General features: G+C 37.3%; 5 protein-coding genes and 1 long non-coding RNA gene across 8 annotated transcripts in view; 4 read left to right on the top strand and 2 right to left on the bottom strand.

Annotated features, from left to right (window-relative positions):
- Window positions 1–2,603: 2,603 nt before the first annotated feature.
- On the top strand, window positions 2,604–4,217 carry LOC306862835 (guanine nucleotide-binding protein G(I)/G(S)/G(O) subunit gamma-3; the record flags this gene model as incomplete). Its single annotated transcript, XM_079405850.1, has 2 exons — window positions 2,604–2,702; window positions 3,703–4,217. The coding sequence occupies 2 exons, from the start codon at window positions 2,604–2,606 to the stop codon at window positions 3,829–3,831; spliced, it is 228 nt and encodes a 75-aa protein (XP_079261976.1). The 3' UTR covers window positions 3,832–4,217.
- A 1,204-nt stretch (window positions 4,218–5,421) lies between these two features.
- On the bottom strand, window positions 5,422–6,991 carry LOC306862834 (barrier-to-autointegration factor). Its single transcript, XM_079405849.1, has 3 exons — window positions 6,877–6,991; window positions 6,190–6,369; window positions 5,422–6,112 (listed from the first exon to the last, which is right to left on the bottom strand). Exons 2-3 carry the CDS (start codon window positions 6,313–6,315, stop codon window positions 5,966–5,968), a joined length of 273 nt encoding a protein of 90 aa, XP_079261975.1. The 5' UTR covers window positions 6,316–6,369; window positions 6,877–6,991; the 3' UTR covers window positions 5,422–5,965.
- A 1,090-nt stretch (window positions 6,992–8,081) lies between these two features.
- On the bottom strand, window positions 8,082–15,238 carry LOC306862421. Its single transcript, XR_013783563.1, has 3 exons — window positions 15,127–15,238; window positions 12,204–13,738; window positions 8,082–8,738 (listed from the first exon to the last, which is right to left on the bottom strand). It is a non-coding gene; the product is annotated as an uncharacterized lncRNA (long non-coding RNA).
- On the top strand, window positions 9,471–14,660 carry LOC306862420 (amino acid transporter heavy chain SLC3A2-like). Of its 3 annotated transcripts, none has more exons than XM_079405219.1 (9): window positions 9,471–9,641; window positions 11,255–11,492; window positions 11,585–11,775; window positions 12,211–12,384; window positions 12,751–12,839; window positions 12,952–13,097; window positions 13,314–13,623; window positions 13,705–13,758; window positions 13,854–14,508. In XM_079405219.1, the coding sequence occupies exons 2-9, from the start codon at window positions 11,278–11,280 to the stop codon at window positions 14,178–14,180; spliced, it is 1,506 nt and encodes a 501-aa protein (XP_079261345.1). In that variant the 5' UTR covers window positions 9,471–9,641; window positions 11,255–11,277; the 3' UTR covers window positions 14,181–14,508. The 3 variants fall into 3 exon arrangements, with proteins under 3 accessions (XP_079261345.1, XP_079261344.1, XP_079261346.1); XM_079405218.1 differs by lacking the exon at window positions 9,471–9,641 and adding an exon at window positions 10,197–10,538 and having other exon boundaries at window positions 13,854–14,660; XM_079405220.1 differs by lacking the exon at window positions 9,471–9,641 and adding an exon at window positions 10,742–10,808.
- An 84-nt stretch (window positions 15,239–15,322) lies between the features above and the next one.
- Window positions 15,323–19,108, top strand: LOC306862833 (calmodulin-1). Its single transcript, XM_079405848.1, has 6 exons — window positions 15,323–15,733; window positions 16,547–16,577; window positions 16,665–16,808; window positions 16,893–16,999; window positions 17,107–17,242; window positions 17,367–19,108. The coding sequence occupies exons 1-6, from the start codon at window positions 15,731–15,733 to the stop codon at window positions 17,393–17,395; spliced, it is 450 nt and encodes a 149-aa protein (XP_079261974.1). The 5' UTR covers window positions 15,323–15,730; the 3' UTR covers window positions 17,396–19,108.
- Window positions 19,109–19,911: 803 nt separating this feature from the next.
- LOC306862830 (pyruvate carboxylase, mitochondrial-like) overlaps window positions 19,912–25,059 on the top strand; it is a 130,897-nt gene continuing 125,749 nt past the window's right edge. The window contains exon 1 of the mRNA XM_079405844.1: window positions 19,912–20,238. The gene's annotated coding sequence lies outside the window, so the exon portion shown is untranslated. The remainder of the gene's footprint in view (window positions 20,239–25,059) is intronic.

Here is a 25,059-nt window from a genome sequence, read left to right as displayed (position 1 = left end):
GAGGTATGTATTGTTTATGGAGCAACCCTAAGAAAATGTATATTCATGACTAAAAAACTGTTTTATGTAGTAATAATAATAATAATAGCCTAATAGTAGTAGTAGTAAAGGTTACAGTGAAAGTGTTTTAGTCTTTTTACTTGGTTACACCATTTGACATTTGATTAATTAAATTTCATGTTTGTTGAAAATGGTATAAACATTTTAAATCCAACATAAATCTTACTTTACTTTTACTTTACTTTTAGTCATTTAGCAGACGCTTTTGTCCAAAGCGACTTACAAATAAGAAAAAGTAACTAAAACTAAAAGTTACAACTCTATAAATACTATATACCTACATATTTAAGAAAATAAAGAAATTAAATAAAATTGACACATGCATATAACATTTCAATAATAAACAAATAAATGGAAAAACTAACATAAAAAGCACATAAATAAAGCACATCACATTTAGTCTTTTTATCATCTAGGTCATATTCGTTGATACAGAACCAAAAATCAAAAACACATTCAATTTAATGTAGCTGAGCACCATTAAGAACCCTTTATTATTATTTTTCTTTAAGCACCAAATGTTTCAGATAACAGTATTTTCATTTCTCAGGAGGAAACTAGGGGGCAGATTTGCAACAAAGTGACTGTATCATAATGAATGCAGCGGGGGGATGAAGTGATGTAAAGATGTGGGGGGTTTAAGATCTTAACCAAGGTGGGAGAGACCACTGAGTCAAAATGGTGCCTCGGTACAAGACAAAGAGGCTGAGACTGCAGCAGTTCCCATGGTAACAGAGCAGTGAAAGGAAAGGCTCACTAATATTCAGAAGCTTCAGCAATATCACCGGGAAAAAACATTTTTGACAATACAAATCCATTTTGTGGGATTTTAGTTTTAAATACACCGCTTTACAACAATACATTTCCCTCCCCCTTCATCCACCCCATGCTGCTGGAAAGATGGTATGAGCCAGCCCACAGAATAAATCAATCCCAATAGGGCCCCCCTCCCTCTGGTTGGCACATTCCACTCACTGCGGAGGGGAGTTTTATGTATGTACCAAGAGATTGGTGTTCATTGTAGCAGAATTGCAGTGCACTGGACTGTACAGAACTGGGTAGCATCCACACTGTCTATGAGGGTGCGGTCCGGCTGCACTGAAAGCAACAACACTGACAGATAGAGAGAGAGAAGGAATAAGAAAGAAGAGGAGGGAGAGATATCACCACAAGAGGAATACAGCAAGGGTAAGAAATAGAGTGAAATGGAGAAAATAGGATAAAAAAGGCAAAAAAATAGACAAATACAGCACTGTGGTCTTTTTATGCCTCTTGATCTCCATTCACTCCTATTTTCTTGTATCCATTCTTTTAAATGTATTGCTTTCATTTCATTTGATTAACTGAAATTCATTGCATTTTTTCCCTATATAATTTTTCATATTTAAGGGTTCTACATATTTGAGCAGCTGTGATTGTCATTTCTGTATCTGGCCTAGTTTTATGTGCTGTCTGCAACACGTGATTTCTTCATCTATAGATGCCTAAATGTTTACATTGAACTAGATTACATTCAAAACGGCTGTTTTTTTCTGTGCTTTTGCTCAGAATAATATGGTATATTCCATGAGGTGATTGGATCCCTGCAAGCACATCCTATGTGCAATATACACTGCTAAAAACCTATTCAAAATCATTAATGCTACTCATAGACCATTTTAGGTAGATATATAGCCTAAGCAGTAGTAAATGATACTGATGGAGGAAAGACAGGAAGTGCAGCAGAGGGTATGAGAGTCTTGGACCACAGGAAGATGCTTCCATTAGAGACTGTGCACTGTAAACAGAATCGGTATCCTTTTATGATAAGGTTTCATTTTTTAACATTAGATATACTATAATAACACTATAATGAAAAATGCTTCTAATCTTAATTCATGTTAATTTCAACATTTACAAAGATCAAAAGTTGTATCTGTTAATATTATTTGATGGACCTGAGCTAACATTAGTAACAGTTGTATTTTTATGAAATAATGTTAACAAGGATTAATAAATACTGTAACAACTGTGTTGTTTAGTTAAAGCATTATTATATAGTGTCACCTCAGAATCTGTACATAATTTATCCCCTAATGCTCTATATTAATAGTGGTAGCATCACTTCATCCATTACACTCTTTCTCAGGTTTTTTATTTGCATCTGTGGTTCCATAAGAACCTTTAACATCCATGGAACCTTTCCATTCCACAAAAGGTTCTTGATAGTGGAAAAAGGTTCTTTTTGATGTTTAAAATGTTCTTCACATTGGTTCTTTTCACTGCAAGGTTCTTCTAGAACCAAAATGGTTCTTCTATGGCATTGCTATGAAAACATTGCTCTTTTGAAACCTTTATATTTCAAGAACTCTTCATTGGAAGGTTCTTTGGAGAACCCAAAATGGTTCTTCTGTTCCATCACTGCGAAAACCACCTTGATGTTCTACATTTAAAAGTGGACAAATATACTTTTATCGGCTGAATTATGATAATGAATTTGTTAATCAAGATGAGCAGATTCATTTTTGTAAATTTTGTGTTATTTTGTGTGTGTATGTGGCAGGATGAAAGGAGACACCCCTGTGAACAGCACCATGAGCGTCGGTCAGGCCAGGAAACTGGTGGAACAGCTGAAGATTGAAGCCAGTTTTTGTCGAATCAAGGTGAGGGTTGCCATACGAAATAACCAGAAAATGTGGCAAACAGCAATCAGATCAGTGGTAATCCTGCCTGCCTATAAAAACATCTTTATTATACCAGCCCGTACGTAGCAGAATAATTTGTATCAGATGTGATCAAAGATCTGGAATCAGGTTAATAGGTATGACCTAATTCTACAATCCCCCTGGTAAAGTCTGTCCTACAAGTACAATTTGAAGCATTCAACAGTCTTTAAGCATTGACCTCAACCTTGCATTTCATACAATGTTCTATTTAATTAAAATGCTGTTTTAGCCAAGATAGGAAGGTGCTGTGTGTAAGACAAGACATTACAGGCAAAACCAGTGTTTTTTCAGGCACTGCTTTGAGATTTTGGGCTATTTTGTATCCATAACTTGTCTTAATTTTAGACTGGTGGAAAGAAAACTTTCAAAATACCTTTTTAAGTGTTCATTTTATTATGCTTTATTTATTTGTGTGTGTGTGTAGATTTCAACTGCAAAGCTGTTTTCTCAAAATGAGTTTTTCTCATGCGCAGAAATCTCCACTTCAGTAGCAATTGCATACATAGAACTTTAGTTTTACTTATATTTTGAAGGTTTTTAAAAGAGTTTGTTCATATAAAATTCGCCTGATTTAAATAACATTTTAATGTTGTTGTTGTTTTCTGGCTTTTGGTAGCTTTTTCTGATTTATCGAGTCTTCCCAAATCCCCTTTGTAAAAACTATTTTATGTCAACAAAATGAAACAAGAATTTTTGTCCAGATTTCTCGTCTAGAAATGTATGCAAATTAGTGCATATTTAATTAAATAATTCCTTATTTGCATATTTGAAAATAACATTTCAGAAAGCTTTTTGTAAAATTACTGTAATTAATAACCTAAGTTATTTTTTAACCCTATTCAACTGCAGTTTAAGACAAAGACTTTCAGCTTTCTTAGACGCAATAGTTATTTGAGTGCTTTTCATTTCAGCACTGACAATCTGTATGGATTCTTAGGTGTCTAAGGCAGCAGCGGACTTGATGGCCTACTGTGATGCCCATGCATGTGAGGACCCTCTCATCACCCCTGTGCCCACTTCAGAAAACCCATTCAGGGAGAAAAAGTTCTTCTGTGCTCTGCTCTGAGCAGCACACAGGAAGGGCAGGATTAGTCTCATTTAGATGATAATGATTTGTGTACGCACATCACACAACACAACACAACACAACACTCGACAAGACACAACACATCAAAATAAATCCCAAATTTAGCTTTAATAAATGCAAAGTGGTTTCTAAATTTCAGCGATTGACAGCGCAAAGACCAAATTTACAAAATCATGCTTGTGAGGATATTTTTATTCTCCTGTTTTTTTTGGGAAACCCTGTTCCTTTTCATTAAGAGGACAAAATAGCATCAAGATTGATGCAAATTGATTAGATGAAACACACACTGATACACACATATGCAATCACACAGTTTTTTAATCAATCAAAAGGAAATAGGCGTGGGTCTGGATATTTCAATAATTTTACATTTTATTATATTCAAGACATTCGTTATGTTCTTCACATAGCATACTATGGTGATTTACAAATTCTGTATGTATATTTTGATTGTTTTGATGTTTTGTTTGAGGTGGCTATGTACGCTGGTAGACATTTCTGATTAACTGGTAGAGCTTTTAAAGTTTAGAACATTGTGATAAAGTGAGACTGCTAATACCTACACATAAATACCACCAGTGCATAGCACTCCTAAAGGGGTTTGTAAAATGAAATTTATGTCCTAAAACAAATTACATTTTTCTGACCACTAAAACAAGTGGTATCTAGTCTGGAAATTAGCTTAAAAGATAAATTACTGAAGAAAAATGTAAAGAGAATATCTGTTCAGACTTGTGGTCCCAAGTAATGGATTAAAATAATGCCGACAGAATCCAATGAAGGAATGAATAAAACTTTTAAACAACACACTTAAGTCTACTGCTTATTGAGAGAAACAAAAATCACTACTGTTCAACAGTTTGCACTTAATTATCATTTTTTGAAATAGGATTTAAAATCTAGTGACAAAAAAATTCAAATCAAAATCCTTTTGAACTTTCTAATCATAAAATAATCTTAAGAGAATGTATCATGGCTTCCATAAAATTAAGCAGCACAACTATTTTCAACATTAATAAGAAATGTTTATTGACCAGCAAATCAGCATATTAGAATGATTTATGAGGGTCATGTGACACTGAAGACTGGAGTGATGATGCTGAAAATTCAGCTTTGCCATCACAGAAATAAATTACATTTTAAAGTACATTAAAATAGAAAATAATTACTTCAATATTGTAATATATTACTATTTTTACTGATTAATTAAATCCAGCTCTGGGGGCGTAAGAGACTTCTTGGTCTTTAGTAATTATTACAAATCTCAAACTTTTGAACAGTAGTGTAAGTTTATGATTTTTAGTAATCTACATCAAAACAGATGCCTCTTATCAAACTTGTTGTAGCAGAACAGGTAATTCCACTTGAGTAAAAGCAGGTTGAGCTGGATTGGTAAAAAACTTCATTCCACACACACCCTATCATTACTTTTTTTTTTTTTAAATCAGTGTTTCCTCGACTATCATGTAGCATTTTAAACCTCTGAAAGCAGCAAATGTCAACCAAGATGTGAATTAGGTGGCTACACTAGGCAGAATAAATCAGCCCACGCATCTTCAAGTACACATGCACAGTTAAAACAAATCCAGAATTTTATTAAGGCAATTTAGGGGTTAGGGAGCATAAAACTATACAGCAAATTTATACCATTATGCATCTTATCCTTTGAGTAACACATACCAGAGAACAGTGACAAGTTTACAAACCTTTAAAAGCTTATAAGTACTGTGGCACAGTTTGGACAGTTAAAACCTTCAAACACCATAAACAGAGAGGGGGAAAGACTTGCTGAACTATCTGTGTTATTGAATTTGGACTACAACTGGTGGGTGTATCGCCTGGAACGGAACTGCATACGAATGGATTTTTGGACAATTTTGTGTCATACCCCCAAAACTAAAGATCCGGTGTGAATGATGTTTGAACACACAAAATGAGCAGTGATATTACAAGTGCACCCATCTAGACCTTCTAGTGCGATAATTCTGTACTAAGAATTAATATTAATACATCCAAGAATGATGTCCAAAAAGTTGAATTGACAGAGTGAGGTAAATGTATTCGGCATACAAGTCAAGAGGGGGGAAATTAATATACAATAACAAAAAGTCAACTACAGGAAAGAGTCACACCACTCTCTCAGACAGCTATAACAGTCGCCTTGCTGTTTGACGTTAGCTCCACACGTATCCTTCAACCATTCCCGAAACAACTCCTCATCTTTCCTCAGGACCAGGAACTGTCCTAGAACAACATATGCCTATGGGAAGAAAAATAAAAGTGAAAAAATTAAGTTTCAGTTTCATGACTACAGAGTATCGTCTTTGTAAATCATACCTTGTCGAAGCCCTTCTCTTCCAATCTCTTTCCAAGAACTTCACCGATTCCTGCTAGTGCCATCACAGACTTCTCCCCCATGGGCTCTGCCACAAAGTCCTTGTGTTTTTGTGATGTCGACGACATTGTTGATTTGTATTAGAAAGGACTGTGGGATTTAAAGTTGACTTCCTTCAATGACTTAAAACAGAAAAGCATTTGTTAAAAGGTTTGATATCTTAATAGCCCGAAACTAACTGTACATACAAGTCAAAAGAATAAATAATAACTATTCAGCTCCAGATATCAGTTCAGCTACTGCTAAAATGCAAATGTGCCTGCCCTTAAAAATCGGTCAATTTGCCTCTGATTTCCTCATGTGTCATATTGTAACACCGAGAAAGGAAAGTGAAGGTGAGCTGCGAGACTAAAGGGAAACAAAGTGAAAACTACATTGATATGATAAATACAACCATTAAACACACAACAAAGAGATAATAGCTAATTAATACATTGTTATGAAATTATGTGGTTGATAAGAATAGAGTTTGAGGTCCAGCCTCATTTCTTCGCGTTCAGCGCCACACAACGACAGCTGACACGCTATTCTCTATTCATTAAAAAATAATAACAACCTAAGTGGCAAACACAACAGTATGAGCATTATTTTTAAGCAAACGTGCAGCAGTAATATAGTTTATACCATACCTGGACACTATCATCGAGAAATTGCAATCCTCATCCACAAACGCCGTGCTGTTCAGAGTCTCAATGCGCCCAAAATAACTCACACAGCGCAGCTTCCTGATCCCGCCTTTAGAAAGAATAGCGTCACTTCCGCTCTAATCATGCTGCTGTTCAGAGAGACACTGGCCCCTCGTGGGGTGGAGATCAAATACAGTGGAGAACAAAATTTGAGAACAAACTACAATTTCCTAAATTTCCCAAATTTTCTAAATTTCACTGCTTAGGCCTATTTGAAGTTATCCTAACAGGAGCAAAATATGCCCCGATTTTAAAGCGTATTCTGTATAAAAAACTTAAATGAGATATTTGAACAAGAACACTGATCAAAATTAGAGAATATTTACAGATGCCTCCCAGTAACTTGGTGTTAATCTGGCACCTAATGCTAATTTCCTTAATTATCTGACAAACCCTATTTAACTGGCAGCCAAACTTTACAGAAGAAGAGGAAGTGTCATGGTTTGGGGGATGTTTTCTGCAGCAGGAGTTAGGCTATTTATACAGCTACATGGCAGAGTGAATGCAAATGTTGATCAGAACCTCCTTCAGCAACATGTGGTTCCTTCCCTTCAAGCATCTCCCAATCAGCCAGCAATTTTCGTGCAGGACAGTCATACTGCAAAATGGATAAAGCAGTTCCTTGAAGCTGAAAACATTGAAATAATCTAAACCTGATTGAAAATCTCTGGAAAATCCTTGGTGCTAAAATTATGGCTAAGAAAGCTACTACAGTCACCAAACTATGGAAGAGACTTGAAGAAAAGTGGATCAGGATGCCGTGTGAGAAATTAGTGATGTCCTGCAGTCCAGATGAGCTGAAGTCATGAAGGGCCTCTACACTTCCTACTAATTTTTGACTGCTGTAATCTTCAGAAATTTTAGTTGTAATCTTTCTTTGTGCCACAATCATTGCTGTTCTCTAATTTTGATCACTGTGTTTTCCACAAAATAAAGGTGTTTTAAATGGAAATGCCTTGGTTATTTTGTAAAACACTGTTCTACTAACATGGTATAGCCACAACTAAAATTCCTTCAAATTTTGAATGATGAGGATTACATTTTCTTTTTTACTGAAAAAATCTAGTGTTCATTGATCTCTAATTTTTAGCTCCACTGCAGTAATCAAATACATTTTTACACTTAAAAAAAAAATCAAATAACCAAATAAACACAAATCAAAATTGTATATATTAAGCAAGTTCTTCACTTTCAGAATGTGTGGTTCTATTGCGTAAAATGTCACTGAATTCACTCAGTTTGGGGGAGAAATTAAGCTTGAGAGTCAAACATTCAATGTTTTTTTACATCACAGTGAAACACAAACTCAATGACATAATTTAAATTTTTAGCATTGCGTAGCAATTTGGAGAAGAATTATTTCACAACAGTAATGAAAATTGCTTTAACAGTGTATGGGTTAATAATAATAGCATAACATCCAGAATAGAACATTCATCCAAGAATTCAAAACATATTTCATATTAATTTGACAGTACAAGTATTTTCATTTTCTTCTAAAACTGAGCGCAAACACTCAGATAGGGGCACCAGGGGGCAGTGATACATTAAAATACATTTCCAACAACAGTGCTGACAAATGGATTTTTATGTTAAGTAGATATGAGGAAAGCTTGTTGATTTACACAAATCCTTTGAACCGTACTGATGCTGTATTTCATTATCATAATTAATTTTTTGCAAGTGCACCAACATTTTGCAGTAAACATTTCAGATGTCTCATGTTGATCAGGCAGAACCATCATGCAGTCGTGCAGTTATCTCTAACTCTTCCAGGCGCCAGTCCAAGAATTGCTCATACTAGCCTGGAAAGGAAATAGAGGTCAGCATGCTGGCTCAAACCGCCACAGACAAGAAGTGTCTTCCCATTTAGAAAAGGCTTGCCTGTTATTAAATCTCTAACTGTACCACAAACCAGTTTTGTTAAATTGAATGATTTAAGGTTGACTCAAGGGTTTGTGTTAATGTTGATTGAGTCCCTCCTGGATGCTTGATTGATTTCTGGAGAAATTATCAATGACAGTGCAAATGAGCATTCTCTTTTGTTCTCAAGTTTTTACTAATCTCACATCTTCTCTGATTTCATTAACACATACTGAGGAATGATGAGATGATGTATTCCTGATAAAAAGCTATAGTTTTTCAGAACAACAAAAGGAAGAAAACTTTGTGTCCCTGCTTGTGAGACTGCAGGCTCTGATCAGGACCATGTGTCTTTACTGAGCATGAGGGGACACAATGTGCTCTGACGTGTTTACATGATATCTGAAACTGGAAGGAGGAGCTTCATTCTGAGTGTTATGCTCTAACTTGCTCATTTTTGTGACTGTATTTAAAAAAAAAAGTGCTGAATAAGCTTGTGGATCTGCACAAACATTCAAACAATTACACACTGAACCTGTTTCTACAAAATGATATGTTCAGCCCAAATCGAAATTTGGTTTTGTTGTACTTTAATATTCTACATCAAAATATTTATTAAAATATCAGGACGTGTTTTCCTCAGTGTCCCTGCTGAGATCATATTTCAGTTTTTCAGACAGGTTCTAGGAGACCACATGGAAGCACAGTCCTTTGTATGCTGTCAATGTTTTTCTGAAGCATGGGTCTGTGCTGCATTCAATGGCATTACCAGAGATGGGACTGTATAGTGCAAGAGACAAGCATATAAGGAAAATAAAGGGCAATGAACCATTTGAAAACTTGAGGTTAGTTTTATATAGGTATTTGTTGTTTATTATTTTGAATCTGTGCTCTTGTATTTATTTTGCTGTTTCATCAACTCCTGATTAATAAAGCAGTCTTACATTACTCCATAGTCTATTGTAAATTCAAATAAAAGAGCCATAGAGCTGCATTTATAAAAAGGTTTAGCTGCTTAAATTACCAGTGAACAAAATTAGGGTAAAGGTTGACCAACTCTTTTGTCACATAATTTCAATTTATTTGCCTGACCAGAACTATACACAATGAGATATATTTTACTTATTGGTCTTTTTTTAAATGATCCATTAAAATTTATATTTTAAATATAAAAATATACTATAAATACAGCATGTTGAAATATTTGGGTAAACAGCAAATTTTTAAGATTTTTTGAGCCCTGAGGAAAAACTGTACATTGAGATTCCTGTTTACACCGACCATGTGTTATGCTGTTTCTAAGACCTTTCTAAGAAAGAAACTCGATACCCTACCCCCAAAACTTGTTTATGGAGGTCTCGTACAGTCACGAAAACAACAGGGAGGAGAAAGAATAAGGCAGTAATGTCAGGCTCTTAAGGTGGACTCTCTTAAATGCCACAAAACGGGACTGTCTGCCTGGAATGCAGATCAACAAATCCTGTTTGTTTTCTTTACAGGACATAAAGAAAAGAAATAATTGCTTCTGGGCTTCTATACTCTTTGGGATTACTAGTAACTTGAAAACAGGTTTTGTGCTGCCACCTTAAATGTGGGCGGAGATACTTAGGCATGCGACCCAGATCCTCTTTTTTTGCCGTATAAAAAGCTTGAGCATCCCTGTGAATACAGGCACGACCGAAATCACCGAACATTTGTCGGTTGTCACAGATAAATTAAGGAAGATTCCCTCATTATTCCAGGTTTGTCTGGTTTCAAATCATTTTATTCTGGTTTCATTCTGGTCAAATTTTCCGGTGTTCTTGATATTTGCGAGTAACTTACCGCGAGTCGCACATTTTATGTTATTCATATTTAGAAGCATTTTTACATTGGTAAGTTTTTATTTAACTTATTTATGATTCGTTTTAACTGCTGTTATTTGAGGCTGAATGAGTCAGAGAACAGGCGCAAACAGAACTGGACCAATCTGGTTTACAAAAGGTCGCGCTACCATACATCAATATGAAAAGGTGCTTTTCAATCTTCGATTTAAACGAATCGGTCGCGTAATATACAATTAATGCTTTTAAAAGTTCCGTTTAGATCTACATCAAAAATAGAAAATAGGTATTTTTTTAAATAGATTCGATGAGGATAGATCTGGTGATCACCGGCATTTGGTTGCTATGTCGACGGTCGCTGGAGGTTTATACTGGATTAACTGTTGTTTTTTCAAACAGAGCTAAAATCTCTCTAGAAAGCCAAAGGCATCTTGTATACTCGAGTTTTAGTACATCTGTCGTAATTTATTTATTTTTTCCTCAAATAGTCATCTCCTCGTGGTTTTAGGTGATGCAATCTTCCGTGTGTCTTGCCTTGCCACGCGTGTCATGCCCCCATGACGTCAAACATGTGCTTCCTGATGCCGTGACGATGGTCCTGTGCTTGCCGCTAATCTAATTCATTTCGTTTTCAGGACATTTGACATAAACGGACAAAATGAGCAACGATACTGAAATGGATATGAAAGATGTGGAGCTCAATGAGGTGGAGCAGGAGAAGCAGCCCATGACGGAGGCGGAGGCTGGAAATAAGTATGCCATCTCTCCTGTATCCGAGAAGAATGGTGTTGTAAAGGTGAAGATTCCAGAGGAGGAGAGCAAATTCACTGGGTTAACCAAAGAAGAGTTAATGAAAGTAGCTGGGACACCAGGGTACGGAGCCCCGTTTCCTTTCAGTTAGATCTTGGTTTGGATTTTGCAGTTTGCTGGTACTCTGATTTAATTGCTGTTGTCTTTGTGAATAGGTGGATTAAAGTTCGTTGGGCACTTCTGATCCTGTTCTGGCTTGGTTGGCTGGGCATGCTAGCTGGTGCGATTGCCATCATTATTCAAGCTCCTCGATGCAAGCCCCTCCCTGAGATGAACTGGTGGAACTATGGAGCTCTGTACCAGATTGGAGATGTGAACTCCTTTACAGGGTCTTCAAAGTTGATTGGTAAAAACAAACGACTCTATAGGCCAATATCCAAGCAACTAAAATAGATCTTATGGGAAGGAGGGAGAGTACAGGGATGGGTCAGTTCAACGATTAAATGCGGATGACATGCTCTGAACATGTTGAAACGCATTAATTACTTTATCCTTATGCTGCTGAATCAACAAATCTGGTTTCCTCCCTTATTCGCTTGCATGCCATCCAGTTTGCTCAGCACATTTATCAGTCTGTGGACTATATTAATGGAATAGCATAATTGATTTTAAAGGAAGAGTGGTAGAATGTCTTTTTAATTAATAATTTTAGGTACAGTGAAATCAGTATTAACATGGATGTGGTCTGTTATTTGAAACATTCCATATTTATTCCCTTATTGTCTTTTATATTTTGCAATGCTGTATATTTATTTCACTCTGACTGGTGGTTACCTCTCAGGTGTGGCTGAAAAGGTTCAGATGATGGATGAGTTGAAGATTAAGGGTCTGATCATTGGCCCGATCCATGTGTCCAGTGCTGATGAGCCTGAGAAACTGAAACTGATTGAGATTTCTGAAGAGGCTGGTGATCTGACACAGTTTCAAGAAGTCATTAAAGCTGCACACAAGAGAGGTGAGTTTTTTTTTTTTTTTAAATGACTTCTATACACTGCCATGCCAAAACATTGCTGTCTGGATTTAAATAAGCAAATACAAAAATTTTAGGGTTGAATAATTATTGCAGTGATTTATGTTTCTGGCATACTGTATGTTTGGTAACAATTATTTTAACACTAACTAATGCACTGCGTTACATTTTTATTTCTCAAACAATGTCAGAAGACTTTCTCATGTCCATATGCCAAGATTCATCAGGCTGAACATTAATTACTACAATAATGAAACATTACTACAATAATGATCCAGGCAGTGTAAAATAAATAATGTGATGTAATTTATTAGTTTTTCAATTTAATTGTATTTTTATGTTGACTTCTAGGTATCTCTGTTGTTTTGGACCTGACCCCTAACTATAAAGGCAAAGAGCCCTGGTTTGCCGATGCTGTCAGCACTGTGGTTAAACTGGAGGTACGATAGTACATCTAGATATTTGCTTAACTTTCTTAATCTACGTTGTCAATTGAACTTTATTTGTGTACTTGCGTTTTCAGAGTAATAATTGTGACACTTGTCTTTGCAGTCTGCTCTGGTACATTGGCTAAAAGAAGGTGTAGATGGATTCCTCTTCTACGGTGTTGAGAAGGTGTCTACTGCAGCTCCGACCCTTTGGGAGGATGTCAGAGTCCTTATCCACAACAACACTGATTCAGTGGGAAAAACGAAAAGGTGAGTAATGGATAGTTGAAAATTTGATTCGTGCACATTCACTCTTTTGTGAGGTAAAGGAGCCACCTTGTGGTGGTTGTAAGGATTTTTTTCAACAAATTGAACTCCAGTCAAGGGGACATGAGTGGGCTGTTTCTTAGTTTGAGATGTGTTGCCAATCAAACAGCTCCATATGGTGCTCAATACTTCTATTAAACACTGACTTTTTCCTTCCAGGGTCTTAATTGGTGTTACGGAACAGTCCTCTCCAGATGACATTGTTGCTGTGTTGAACAAAACTGGTGTGGACCTGCTCCTCACTGATGCTTTAAGATCCACATCTGCTCTGGACGTTGCCAATACTGTTGATCGCTTGTATTCCACTTGCGGTCAGACCAGACTGGCTTGGAACATAGGTGGGCGTATTGCTGGACACCTGGCTTCATTGGTGGGTCTTGCCAAAGTCAAGTTGAGTCAGCTGCTGCTGCTCACTCTACCAGGCACACCGGTGTTTAATTATGGGGATGAGATTGGACTGCAAGATGAGGTGAGTAAACTAAAGAGAATTCAGACAGATCCAGGTGTTTTCCTGGAACAGATTCTAAAGTGTTGTCATCTTTCCATTTAGGGGTCCAAAAATCCAATAATGGTATGGGGTGACTCTAAAGAAAATATGACAGAGGTAAGGAGCATGTGCACACAGTGCTGAATCTCCAAAGTGATTCTATTCAATGTTGTGACCAGCTTTAGTTCCATTTTCATGCATTTATTTTACAGAACCCTTTCCGTCAATTCTTCAAGTCTGTGAGTGAAAAAAGGTCGAAAGAGCGCTCTTTGCAGCACGGAGAATACTTGCCTTTGTTCAACTCAACCACTGCCATGGCCTATGTTCGAAGCTGGGACCAGAATGAACGCTACCTTATTGCACTTAACTGGCACTCGACAGAAACTGTCACTCTTCAGCTGAAGCATGCTGAAATTCCTGAACATGCTACAGTAGTGTTCAGTACTACTAGTGATAAAGGTGAAAATGTGCTTAGCCTTGCACAACTAGAGGTGGGGCCAGACCAAGGTTTAATACTGAAGTTTCCTTACACTCCCTAAAGACACATTGTAAACTCCGTTAGTTTGAGGTTGTTGCCTTTACATGCACAAGTATTTGATTGGCCATTCTGTTACAATATTTATCATTTAAAGTACAAAAACGCTGGCATATGTCATTAGATTGTACTGTTACATGCACTGCATGACTACTAAATGCTGGTAGTGTTATTTTTGATGTTACTTGGAATACATTCCATAGGAAGATTTTTTTTTTTTTTAGCTTTTAAGATGTATTGCAATTCTGCACACTAAAAATGTTGAACACTTAAATGACCGTTTCTTCTATGTACTTGGAAAAAGATAAATAAAGTGGAGCAGTTCATCTTTGTTTTTTTTGTCGTCATATTTATTCAGGTGGGGTTCCCTCGTCTATTTTCATAAGTGTTGCCAGCATAATGAGTTGTAACAGAGACGTGGTTGAATGATTAAAATCTACCGCCATAAAATGGAGCACCTCTCATTGTCTCCAGCATAGCATGATATCAGGTGTCTACTGGTGACTTCTTTATTTAGAGCCATTCATTATGCGTACGGAGAGCTCTGTCTCACCTGGCTATTTAACGCATTACAGATTTATGAACCCCTACTGAGATCGGCTCAGTGATGAGCGAAATTGTGTCAAGTGTGTATGCGGTCTGAAAGAACAGACCCAATCATCACAAAACTGTCTTGATGAAAGATATTCTTTGTACAATTTAGATCTAAAAGGAAGTAAAACCATAAGTAGACATGTTTGAAATCGTAATGATGAAAGAGTTTCCTCCTCGTGTCCTCTACCTTCTCACAACTCTAACTTTTCTAGGTCAATTACTCATTTGGGACCACAAACCTGACCCAAGAACCTCTACTTTTAGGCAATGCACCATGGTCGCTTTTAACCTAAGGGCGTTTTTGAGTTTAACACATTTTATTTCTCTAAATAACATATTCAAAAAAATGTACTGACCATAAAAACGACGGAATACCAACAGCAGACTCTTTCTGTGACATGCTGCCAGTGTTGCATCTGGAGCACTATATGCACTTGCTGCACTAATCGGTTTCCTGCGTCTGTCTCTTTAAGAACTGCTCTCTTCGAGGACTCCCTGACGCATTGCAGGTGGCTGTCAACCAATCAAAAGACACTTCCTAGGTCAGCTGACGAGTGCTATCAGACTTCTATATATAAACTCCTGACCATCCATTAAAACCTGAACGCCACCGTTTTGTGCTATGGCTTTTGAAAAGAATAATCCTAAAATAGAAACTTACAGTCGATAAACAACGCCGTATAATATATCGGTTACATAAACGAAAACTGGACAGTTTCACTGCGCAATTTAGAGTTTGAACATTTCGACTACGTGGCGGAGGAAGACCATAGTAACAGCTTTGTTGTCAAGGAGTGCGACGTCCCATTTTGGACCGAAGTACCAAGGCGTAGTGATATTGAAATTTGGGCGCACAGCAGCAGAAGATAGTGCTTGACAATCGCACGGGTGGAAAGCAAACGCTTGGGTTTCCATTTATTTCTTCTAGGTACAGACTAACGTAGTTCACACTAAAACATAATGGTAAGTAAGCCTTTATAACTCTTTATCCTAATAGCCAAAGTGCAGCGTAGCTACAAAAATGGCTGAGCGTCCATTGCGAAGTGTTAGGTGTGAATGGGCTAGTGTTAGCTTAGCTCCTCGCGAGCTAACCGTCATTCTATTGAAAGCGCGCGAGCTCCCGGGCTAACGTCACTTCAACGGGTTACACCTATTTGTCACTGTAGAATAAACGACTTTACCGTTTACTCTGGGACGTTTTCCAGCGCTTTCTCTAATCGCAAATGGGCGTGAGATGTTTACAGCAGAAAATGCGCTATACTAGCACATCCTTGACTGGTTCCCTGTTGCTAGCTCGCCTCATGTCAGCGTCGGCAGGCATCAGCTTGAAAAGCATCGATGATAGATGTAACTAGAGATCGCCCTCATTTACATTAGGGATAAACCCGTAGCGTCCCTTGTGCCAAATCAGCCCTGCTTTTTCTAGTAAGTTATATCTGATCGGTCACAGCATGCTTGTAGTTCCCCACAGCATGCGCATTAATCAGATGTCCATTAAGTATCTGTAAACCACATTATAGAGCAATAAATTCAATACATATGCTAATGTGGTCAAATACAGCAGTATTGTCTTCTGTGAAAGCGTTTTGTAATTGTCTAATTCAGAACGCCTCATGAATGGCATCATCAAACTTGTAAAACACAAGGTATCAGGTGTTAAACCCGTTCTGTTCAGTTTAACACGCAATAAATACAGCTAAGCTTCAGATGGACTGGAAACATTTGAAAATATCTCGGTGCTATTAAAATAACTTTCTTTTTGTGTCCTCTTTATAGGCTGATCAGCTAACAGAGGAGCAGATTGCTGGTATGGAAGATTAACCTTTGCTTTAAACCTTTACCTCAAATCAGCAATTTCAATGATGTGCAATACATTATTTCAATTTCTTTTCAGAATTCAAGGAGGCCTTCTCCTTATTTGACAAGGACGGTGATGGCACCATCACTACTAAAGAGTTAGGGACTGTCATGCGGTCTTTGGGACAGAATCCTACAGAGGCAGAGCTTCAGGATATGATCAATGAAGTTGATGCTGATGGTGAGGAAGCCCTTGCACAAATAATGCCATGTTAGAATAGCTCTTTTCTTTTTTCTAAATCTGTTGGCTCTTTCCCTCCTTCAGGCAATGGAACAATTGATTTCCCAGAGTTCCTTACTATGATGGCCAGGAAGATGAAGGACACGGATAGTGAGGAGGAGATCAGAGAAGCATTCAGAGTTTTCGATAAGGTAGAGAAGGTTACTCCCTTACAAATGCCTCTTATTGAAGGTATTTCTTTAGAGAAAAACAAATGTGGAAAGAATGTTTATCTCTCTCAATGACTAATGCTTTACAGGATGGAAATGGTTATATCAGTGCAGCAGAATTGCGTCATGTCATGACAAATCTGGGGGAGAAGCTTACAGACGAGGAAGTGGATGAGATGATCCGGGAGGCAGATATTGATGGTGACGGCCAGGTCAACTATGAAGGTATTTCCATATATTAATGTGTTGTGGTATTTTTATATGTAAGTGGAAGTGTCTGCAGTATAATTGTGAAATCAGTTTGTGAAGATTGGCACGTTGATCTCATTTATTTTATTTTCCCCCACAGAGTTCGTCCAGATGATGACAGCAAAGTAAAAACTGGAAACCAAAAGGAGCACAACAGACCAAACAGTGGGCAGCACTCTCACTGTTAAACTTCAACAAGCATTCACAACCCAATCTCTTACTCCTCTCCATTTAGTTTTGCTCTCCTCCACTTTCCCTTAGTTTGATCAGTCCTCCGGTCTGCTTGTTTTTCCAACGTGATCTCCTGTCAGCTTTTTCCGTGCATTATCTGGTTTTCTTTGGAAGAAAATATTACACGCACAACAAAGTTTAAATCTTGCATATATGATGGTGATGATAACAGCAATGTAACACATGTATCAATATTTTAAAGATTGTGACATACTATATGGACAAGAGCAATGCATGCTTTATGTTTGGCATGTTTCTGTGTTTTTATTTTCTTTCTTTTTTTTCTTCCCAGCTTGCCTCTTTTTCTTACTTGCTAGTTCTCCTTTAACTGCATGTTTCTCATGCAACCTCTGCTCAGTGGTCTTAGAACTGTATGGTGAATAACCATTCATGGATAATCAGGGGCTTTATATAACAAAATGGCTCAAACTTCCATGTCATAGTGTGATTGTTTTTGTAAGTGTAGATCTGTGTGTCTGAGCGAGTGCTTGCAGTTGGATTTAAAGTGGAGCCACGCAGTACGGTTTACGTTTTGATATAGGGCTTGTTCTTTAGGGACTGCATAACTAACATGTAAAATAAAAAAAGAAAATTAGACATACCTGCGTAGAATAATCCCGGAAATGGTTAATTGGGGACCAATTATTTCAGTTAGTTGGCTTGTTTTTACCCCTTTTTGTATTATTTGAGAGGAACATGGTGGAAAGGCTTTGACCTTCTTTCCAACATGCATTTCCTCACTAATTTCACTACCGCAAAGCAAATGCCACCTATTTGTTCTAGACTGGTGTAGAGAGGTTTAATGTTTGGTTTGAGCTCTATTAGTGTGGAGTTTGTACTGAAGATGTAGAATAGTTTTCACCTTAAAATATACAGTCTTACATTTTGATGCTGCATTCGGTATCCTAGTCAGTGGACCATTTCTGTCTAGGAAAAAATATAAAATTTAAGCTGTGTGCTGGTTCTTCCTGCAGGCTGTTCAATATATTTGTATACATCAAAAACACCTGCATTTTATGATCTTTTTAGAATCTTTTCTCATAGTAACAATGGCATGCTCTTTTCTTCCATGGTCCTGTAGTTGTGGTCCATGCACAGCGGCAATTGGGATGGTGCGTAATGCTTGTCATCAAGTTAGACTGTCTGCCATGTTGGTGCAGCGACTGCTGCCATGAAACCTGCAAATGCAGGTGCTTTGAATGAAATCCATTTTTTTGTAACTGTATAGACCAAGGTTAAACAAACAGCGCTTAATGGTAGAATCACATACATTATGGTGGTAGTATTGCATCTTCTGCCTCAGTTCTTAATTTATTCTACTGTTGTGTTTTCTTTTTTATGACCTTTCTATGCTGTTTTTTCGTTCTGAGATTTGAGTTTACTGTTTGATTCTTTTTTTCCTCTCTTCTTCTGCCCATAAGGTAATATAGTAAAAAAATGAAAGGTTATGCATTCCATTGCAGAACTCTGGTTTTCTTGCTAAATAAACGTCTTGGACCTCTGTTTCTAAATTACCTCTTTTTGTTCATAACACTTTTGCCTATATAACTGTAAACCTGCATGGGCTTATATAAAAAAAAAAATAGTGTAAGAGAGACAGAAAAGTGCATTTAATGGACATCTATTGTGTTTATTGTCATTTGTTTGCACAAGGCAATATTAGGCTGTTTTATTACATTTTTAGTCCAGTTAAGAACCACAGTGTCCACAGCATATCACACATTACATCAGGGCTAATGTGACAGACTCAGGTCCTGGAGGGCCGCAGCCCTGCAGAGGTTAGTTTCAACCCTGCTCCAACACACAAACCATGTAGTTAGGTGTAATCAGGTGTGTTTAATTAGGGTTGGAGCTAAACTCTGCAGGGCTGTGGCCCTCCAGGAATTGAGTTTGACACCCCTGGATTACATCATATACAAGGTTTGCACATATTACAAACAAAACCGTTAATAGATGTTTTCAGAACTCAGAAATATCCCTTTATGAAAATTAACCATGGTTTTATTGTAGTAAAAGTGTAGTAACCATTATTTTTTGGCGAATTAATTACGATTTGTATTACCACAGTTTTACTACAAATATCATGGTTAGTGTAACAAAACCATTATTAATTTTTGGTTACAAAGTTTTAATTATAGTAACCATGTTTTATTTGTAGTAAAACCATGGTTAATTTTCGTAAGGTGTAAAATTAGAAACAAGTGAGGGTAAAAGGAAAATCCACTATCCATTTGTAGTTTTGTGAAACTACAACACCCAAGTACTGTATGATTTCCCCAAATGTCCAATAGCGGTACCTGTACGGAGCTGTTGCTGATTGACTTGACGCAGAACGAATAAGGTGCTGCCGAGTTTACGGCAACCAATCACATCAAACCTGTCTCTGAGCGTACACCAATAGTTTAGTAGCATACAGATGGGTGGATTATTGATTCAAGAAAAAATGTTGCAACGGGCCAAATACTAAAAAGAGTGTTTAGTGATTTGGGGCAGGACAAGTGAACTCAGACGATTTGATCGCACAATTTTAACCGCTTCAACGTCCAGCAGGTCACGATATAACACACTGTCAGATGATGTAAATAAGCGAGTTTGGGCCAGGTGCATTTAGTTACTTCGCTACGTATCACGCTTGCAACGTACAATTTGATATTCACTGAATTTACGCAACGAGGTTTCTACGTCTTCAAGGAACAGGTTTGCACACCAGAACGCAACTGCTGTGAGACAAGAATAAGAAGGTAAGACTGCATTCTTCATCAGATCAGATGATGCACTAAGCTATGTTATATTGCATGCATGATGTACACAAGTTGCTGCCTTCATATACATTAGCTGCGTGATGGGTAAACTTCATGCACAATAAGTGCATATTATTTAATATGAATAGACAGTAATCTTCTGCAGTAAACATTTATGAAACTCAGAGAGCGTTTGTTTTTGAAGTCGTGCAGCATGCGACCAAAGGGCATGTTTCCTGTTTGCTAACGCATGTGCCAACTGAATGAATCGAAGTGGACAAGCTGGTGGATTTAGCTCACTTGATTGACCTATAAACTATTCGCTGCCACATAGCCAAACATAAACACTTCTTGGCTGCAAGTCAGGTTAAAAAGCAAAGCAGCAGCTTTCTAATCGGAAAGTTGTTATTGATTGCGTAGCAAGTTCAGGTTAAAGTTGGCAGCTGTCGATGGCATTTTAACGTTCATCTGTCCAATCCAATCCAAGCAAGACAAACCTGTCTAGGGATGCCCATATGAATCATAAAAGCTTTTTATTTGGGCAGTTTGTTTGGACACACATTCAGACCATTTGTGTCATTTTGTGTTGTACGCAAAATGACACACATGGCGCAGCACACAAAATAATTTTGGATTATGATCGTAATACTAATACGTGCATTTTATGGAGGTGTGTACAATATCACGAACGAAAAGGAGCAAAGCAACGAGCGAAATGTCAGCAGACTTCATGCATTCAGGCCAGTAGGTGTCAGTAAAGTCCAAAACCACTGGCAATATTTGGACAAATTAGAGCTAAACGTAAACAAAAACTTACAGTTTGTACCTTTGAGGTTGCATTTGAACTTGTATTATAAATTCAACTTATTTTATAATATTATTGTTAAAAAAATATAAAGGAATTTGATTTCCTGAATGGTGCAGGAAGTGTGAAGTCAAAATTTGACTTGAGAATGAAGGTAATTCCTGTTTTGTGAGACTTGTCAATTATGATTCCCTCTCAGAAGTGTCTAAACACGCCTGTTAAAGAAGGCCCTGTTTTAATCTTACCTTGTTATCAATTTACTCAAGACACAACATGCAATGCTTATGACTAAGCATCTGTTTTTTAAAAAGTAAAAAAAATGTCAAATGTGCTTTGACTTCTTTTGACACGTCAACCACAAACCTTTTGATTGTGTAAGGAACCAGATTACAAATATGGGAAATCTTTATCTTGTATATGGCAGAGTTGCATTGGTTACCTGAATGGCATGCATGAATAGAATTGTTGGGGGTTGAAGGAGGAAGCTGGCTGATTTTTAAAAACGGATAAACCATATGTCTTTTATCAAAGGTTGTTGTGCAGCTGGTATGTAAATTAATGTCCAGTTTAAAAATATTCTTGGAGGTTGAGCAGCTTCAGCAGTCTGACTGTTAAAAAGCTTATTTTAAACATCCCCTCCCATCCAATTTTCTGAAAGTATTCATAATTCAGAGCTTTAATAATAAAAAAAGAACTTAAAAATTAAAACTGAATTTGTCACACAGAAAGTCCATTTAAATGATCCAGTGAAGTCAGAAAGGTGATTTAAATACCTTAAAAATAAATAGTGACACACAATTACATTTACACGACAAGGATATTCAGTTTCTCTTATGCAAATAATCTGGATGTCCATGAACATTTTTTTCTTAATCCAACAAGATCTGATTGCAATTTTACCATTGTGCTGTTGTCACGGCAATAAAATACGAAGTTGTAAATTCTTGGATTTGTTCTTGGTCGCATTATCATAGTCATAGACTCACTCCTGACTCAGATTTTTGTTATATATTAAACACAGTAATGTAACACTGAACATGATTTATGAAAAGCAGCAGGTGTCTGATAATATGACACTTATGGACATCTCCAGAAACCTGATGACTCTTGAACTGTGGGATATATCCGAGTCATCATCAGCCACATGGTAGCAACCTATGGAGTGCTAAAAGATCGACCTATCTTAGTGTGAGTTAGTGTCAAACATACAGCTATAAAAGATAGAAGTATATAAGATAAATACTATAAAAGATTCCTTGATGAGTTATAGCTAAAGGTTTAGTAGATTGAATACAAAAAGAAGCCATTGGTTTTTTTTTCTCTATTGTAAATGCAAATAAATGGCCTTGTGTTCTCACAGCATAAATCGGACTGTGTGTGAGTTTGTAAGTGGATCTCTGTGAATTAAGTTTTTCCTTTGAGTAGAGTACAATTCTTTTTTTTATAGACTGAGGCCACAGGCTGTGCCAACATACTCTGGATAAAAGGTTTTGTCTGAATGGTTCAGTAAACCTCTCAAAGCTACCTGCTTCCACCCAGTCAGGAAGATATGATAATTTTGCTACCAAATCACACCAACTCACCCCTCACTGTTTTACATGCCCCATTACACATGCAGAATGCCATACATCACCCCATCTCCGTACTGTCCTAAACACTGTTTACAGCAGCTTCAGTTTGTGTCTCCTCTGCGGAGCTCGTGTTTCAGTGTCATGTTCTCTCTCTCAGCCAGGTCACAGTTGCTGTATTGTTCGGATTTTGGCAGAGGGATGTCCATTATTTAGGAGCAGACAACAGTAGAACCACTAAGTAACCACAAAATGGTTTGAGTGAAATGAGACACCTTAAATATGCTCCCATAAGAAATCAGCCTTAGCTTTTGTATGGGAATTTTATGTTTTGGAGATTTGATGTGAGTGTCCGTTATCTCTTTAGTTTTTCCTCTGCCCTTTCATCCGAGGGGCTATATGCTGTGCAAATGCCTTTCCTTTGAAGTAGGTAGACCTTTGAGCACTTTTTTGCAATATCCCCTTAGTTATCAAATACATGTTTTCTTTAGGAAGTGGGCAAATATGAACAAGATTTAAAGCATTGATTTTTTTTCAACTGGTTTTGCGTCAGTACATTGGACGCCATCTGACCAATCACAGAATACCAGAATGGAAGTCGTGGCCTAATGGTTAGAGAGTCGGACTCGTAATCCAAAGGTTGCGGGTTCGAGTCTCGGGCCGGCAGGGATTGTAGGTGGGGGGAGTGAATGTCCAGCGCTCTCTCCACCCTCGATACCACGACTGAGGTGCCCTTGAGCAAGGCACCGAACCCCCAACTGCTCCCCGGGCGCCCACTGCTCCGTGTGTGTGTTCACTGCTGTGTGTGTGCACGTTGGATGGGTTAAATGCAGAGCACGAATTCCGAATATGGGTCACAGATATGAGAATTTAATAGTATCACCATGGACTGCATGGGTCATAGTTTTATGTTGAACATAAAAAGATACTTTGAAGAATGCAAGAAGAATCAAATCAAGCAGTTGATGGTCCCCATTGACTTCCATAGTATTTATTTCCCTACTATGTAAGTCAATTCAAAATTCTTTAAAATATCTTCTATTGTGTTCAACATAAGAAATAAAATTTATACAGGTTTGGAATGACATGAGGGTGAGTAAATGATGACAATTTTCATTTTTTAGGTGAACTATTCCTTTAATGCAGACTATATTGTTACAATATTAGTGTTTTCTGATACAGGATATTTGAATGTACGTGGTTAGTTTTCTTAATTTTAATTTAGTACTTTTAGTACTTAGTATCAGTGTTGAAGGAATAGGCTAGTTCACCCAAGAATGAAAATTTGCTGAAATTTTGCTCACCCTCAGGCCGTCTAAGATGTAGATTAATTTGTTTCTTCATCAGTACAGATTAGTATTCACTTGCTCATCAGTGAATCCTCTGCAGTGAATGGGTGCCGTCAGAATGAGAGTTCAAACAGCTGATAAAAACATCACAATGATTCACATCTGTTTCTTAAATGCATCTTAGTGTTTAGTCTTCACTCGGATGTACATTTATTATTTCAAATGTAATCTTCAAAAAATCTCATATCAATTTTTATTTTGTAAATTGCTGTAAAATTGCCTAAATCCACTTTTAGCATTTAAAATGATTGATTTAAATTTGTAGTGTTGTATTTTCAATTTATTTAGTCTAATAATTCAGCATGTGTTATTTGGCTTTGTTAGTTGCAATTTATTATATGCATTTAACATTGTTTTGCAGTTTTAAAGGACTTTAGTTGTCTTTCAGAGTAGAAATTCTCATCGAGGAAAAAATCATTTTAAATACAAGTAAGGGCACACTGGATGCAGTGCTGGTTTTTTCCTTGTGTCACCTGTATGGGTGCAGTCTCCTCATTGTCTGGACGCCCATGTTGTCCAATAGAACCGTAGTAGATTAGCCAAGTGAGCTATTTTACTTTGCAATTGATAGTGCACACATGTTTTGATTTAGTCATGCTCTTTCATTAGATTTTTAACTTAACTCCTTTTATTGTCTGGATTTTATGCTTTGTCTCCTGAGGCCTCATAGTCTCTCTGATCCCTTCAGTGTTTCCCACTGAGTTTAATCAGTGCTGCTGTTGTTTCAGGTGTTCGGCCTCGGCCTTTGAAGCTGTGTCCACAGGCAGTATGATCACAATATGATATTGTGTTTTGTTCAGTTTGGCCCTGTGGGCACTTGATTGTATTCATGTTTTGCAGTATGTGGATATACTTGAAATACAGCATTTTTTTTAAAAGACAGCATTGAGTATCTTCTCACGCAGTCAAGGCCAGTCTTTGCCCAGTTGATAGTTTTTGTTTGTGGTCACATTTTGTAGCACTCATCAGGCTTGTTCTCTTGTTGTCTCATGCATTCTTATCTCTGACCTCACTTTCCCTTTAGTCTGAGTGTTGACTCTTATCTCAACTCCTGTGTGAAACTCTGCGAGGCTACTAATCACTTTGGAAATGCAGATAA

The sequence above is a fragment of the Barbus barbus genome (genome assembly GCF_936440315.1).
Source record: "Barbus barbus genome assembly, chromosome: 43".
NCBI lineage: Eukaryota > Metazoa > Chordata > Actinopteri > Cypriniformes > Cyprinidae > Barbus > Barbus barbus.
This window is presented reverse-complemented; position numbering and strand designations above follow the sequence as displayed.